The 2,872-nt window shown below is 31.0% G+C and overlaps 1 protein-coding gene across 6 annotated transcripts in view; it reads right to left on the reverse strand.

The window, feature by feature from the left end:
* LOC106456999 (Down syndrome cell adhesion molecule homolog) overlaps positions 1–2,872 on the reverse strand; it is an 81,938-nt gene that overhangs the window by 52,873 nt on the left and 26,193 nt on the right. Inside the window, exons 3-4 of one of the 6 annotated variants that reach the window (XM_022382814.1) lie at positions 2,325–2,444; positions 1,832–2,005 (exon numbers count right to left, since the gene is read on the reverse strand). The exons of the other annotated variants lie outside the window; for them this stretch is intronic. Of the exons in view, the coding sequence (XP_022238522.1) occupies positions 1,832–2,005; positions 2,325–2,444 (294 nt within the window). The remainder of the gene's footprint in view (positions 1–1,831; positions 2,006–2,324; positions 2,445–2,872) is intronic. 6 annotated transcript variants of the gene reach the window in all.

Here is a 2,872-nt window from a genome sequence, read left to right on the forward strand (position 1 = left end):
CTAAAGTTATAAAAATATATAACTGATGTATATAATATATAAAACTTTCCTTTTTAAATTTTTGATAACTCATTTTCACTTATAAATATGACTACAAATGTTGAATTTAAATAGTATTCACCGTCTCTTTGTTCCCAAGTGGTCTCAGGGTGAGGGAACCCTTTAACTACACAGTTTAAAAGTGCACTCGCTCCAAGAATGAGAACTGTGTCACGTGGTTCATGTATCCAGTGTAGTGGATCTAATAATAGAATAAAAAGTTTTAATTTGTGTAGCAATATTTACTGAATTAAGATGATTCTAAATCAGAAAATTAACTTTATAGAAGAAAACTATTTAAAGAAACTCTAATGATTGATTTTAGAAACTGACAAAAAATAGTTAAAGTCCACGAGACTTTACCGATTTTATGATGGTACCAGTCTTCGTTGAAACGATATCAAGTAATTTACACGATAGAATATTTATAACTAAAGTAAATGGCACATGGATATTTGTACACAGTTAATAAAGATCATTTGTTATTTAAAGATAGCAGCTTTTCAGAGGGCATCAGAAAATTGACAATTATGTCTAAAGTACTTGAAAAAAAAGTTACAAATAACATTTATTTTATTGGTGTTTCTACTTACCTTTCACTAATAGTTTAGCAGAATAATTGGCAGAAGCTAAGTCTGAGTGGCGAACTAAACAGGTATAGTTTCCAACATTTTCAATCTTGAGACTCTTGATTTCCAAAACTGAAAATCCTTCGGTATTACTAATTTTAATATCTTCTTCGCTGTCTGTTATTTGAGAACCATCTTTCTTCCACTGGAAATTCAACCCTTTTCCAATTCCTTGCACTGAACATAAAATTCGCACATGACTTCCAACAGTTAAATCAGAAGGAAATGCAAATGGTTGAATTTTTAGATGCTCTGAAAAAATCAAACTTTATGTATGTAACTTTCATTCCTTTATCTATAGAAGTATAAGCAAAAAACTCCAAAAATTATATTTTGCTCCAAGTATACAACATCTAATGATACATAAAATTATCAAAAGAAAAGTGATTCATCTAAATAGTCTTGCAAGTCACTCTGTCTTATTAGAAACAACCATGATATTAATATCTTTCTTTTCAAAACAACAAGATGTGTGGTTAAATTTAACGGTAATTTTGATTCAAAATGGTACTATGAATTAATGATTTGAAGAATTCAAAAACTCACCTGTTTGATCAGTTTTTCCATTCTGGGTTAGTAGGCTTAGGCCGAGAAGTAACATCTTCTGCCAAGCACGTATCAGTAAAACCATAACGAACACAGGCGTTACTTAAATACATGTACAAACAGACTGTATAGTTGGCAGCTTTCCGGTTCCTTTTCCACTAACACCAAAAATAATTCAAATACTCTCGGATCCCAGTTGCTTTTGAATTCTTTATTAGGAAACAATAACTGTAGATAAAATGGTAACTCACGTTCTAAAACCATGAAATTCTAGATTGTTGTACTGCTCTAAGATCATACAAACCGACCAACTCGAATGGCGGCTTCTATAATTTTTAGTCAAATATAAAAAAACCAAGTGAAAGCTAAACGCCACACTGCGTCAGGATATACAACTAAAGAGAAAACATATATTTTCATATTGTATCTTACACATTTTTGTAACTTTGAGAAAAAAGAAGTTGCTAATATCAATTTTGAAACACTAATATCTTTATATAAGCATAGAGTTTTGTAAAAGTATATCAAAGAGTTGTTTTATTGCAATTTCAGTTCTCTAACATACGTGTTTGTAGAGCATTGGAAATATCTGCGACCATTCAATGGATGTTTCTTACCAAAAACAGAAAAAGACACAGTTTTTGATAAAGGCCTAGATAAACCATTCTGTGCCTCGCATACATAGCTTCCAGCATCTTCCTTTTGTACTTTGGTTATCCATAGTGTACCATTAGGTGTTATCCGCAATCGGGAATTTTCTTCTATAGATGAAAATGATAAAACGTTCCCATCTACAAGTAAAAATACATAAGATCATCATCAATGGAAATAACTGTTATTGCATAGTTTTAAACTTTCAGTACCATTTACTTCAGGTGCTTCAAAAATTATGAAGGTTAATATAGTATTAAGCTATTTGTAACACAAGATTCAAGTTCAGTTAAATTATTATTACATATATGTTATTACATTCCAAAGGTAAATATTACTGTAGTTTAAACATAAGTACATTTCAAATAAACAAGATAATTTATCTAAGGATGATTTTTATAAGTTTTAAAATCTCAAAAATACATAATTTGAAATATACAAATTAAAATAAAAACTTACATTTCAATGCCTTCCATGTTGTCTGTGGTGTCGGATATCCTGATGCCTGACATTCAATCTTGACAAACGATCCCACAGTGGATGAAGAATCTTTTGGTTCATTCACCCATTTCAAAGGAGCTAAAAATTTTAGATTTCAAAATAGTTTAATCACCAGTGAATTTGCGGTCAGAAAAGAATGATTAAAATCATATTAACAACCAATCGTTAATGGGATTCTTCCAAACCGTTTAATGAATAATTCGAAAAGAAAAATCTATATAAATATAATAGTGTTGTCTGTTGTAAGTCCATTCAACTACTTTGCAGGTTGGGGATTGATCTTCACCAAAATCGGTATGGCGGCTCATTAGATCCTTGCGGGGGGTACATAAAAATTTTTAGTTTTGAATTTTGCGTTTTGCGGTTTTTATGGGCGTTTTTTACCACTGCCTCACCTCCTGTGGACGGATATTTATCAAATTTGGCATGAAGGTTTGTTGGTTCCATGGGGAGATACATAGAAATTTTCAGTTTTGCATTTTGTGGTTTTTATGGACGTTTTTGTG

Source organism: Limulus polyphemus, unplaced genomic scaffold, assembly GCF_000517525.1.
Source record: "Limulus polyphemus unplaced genomic scaffold, Limulus_polyphemus-2.1.2 Scaffold279, whole genome shotgun sequence".
Taxonomy (NCBI): domain Eukaryota; kingdom Metazoa; phylum Arthropoda; class Merostomata; order Xiphosura; family Limulidae; genus Limulus; species Limulus polyphemus.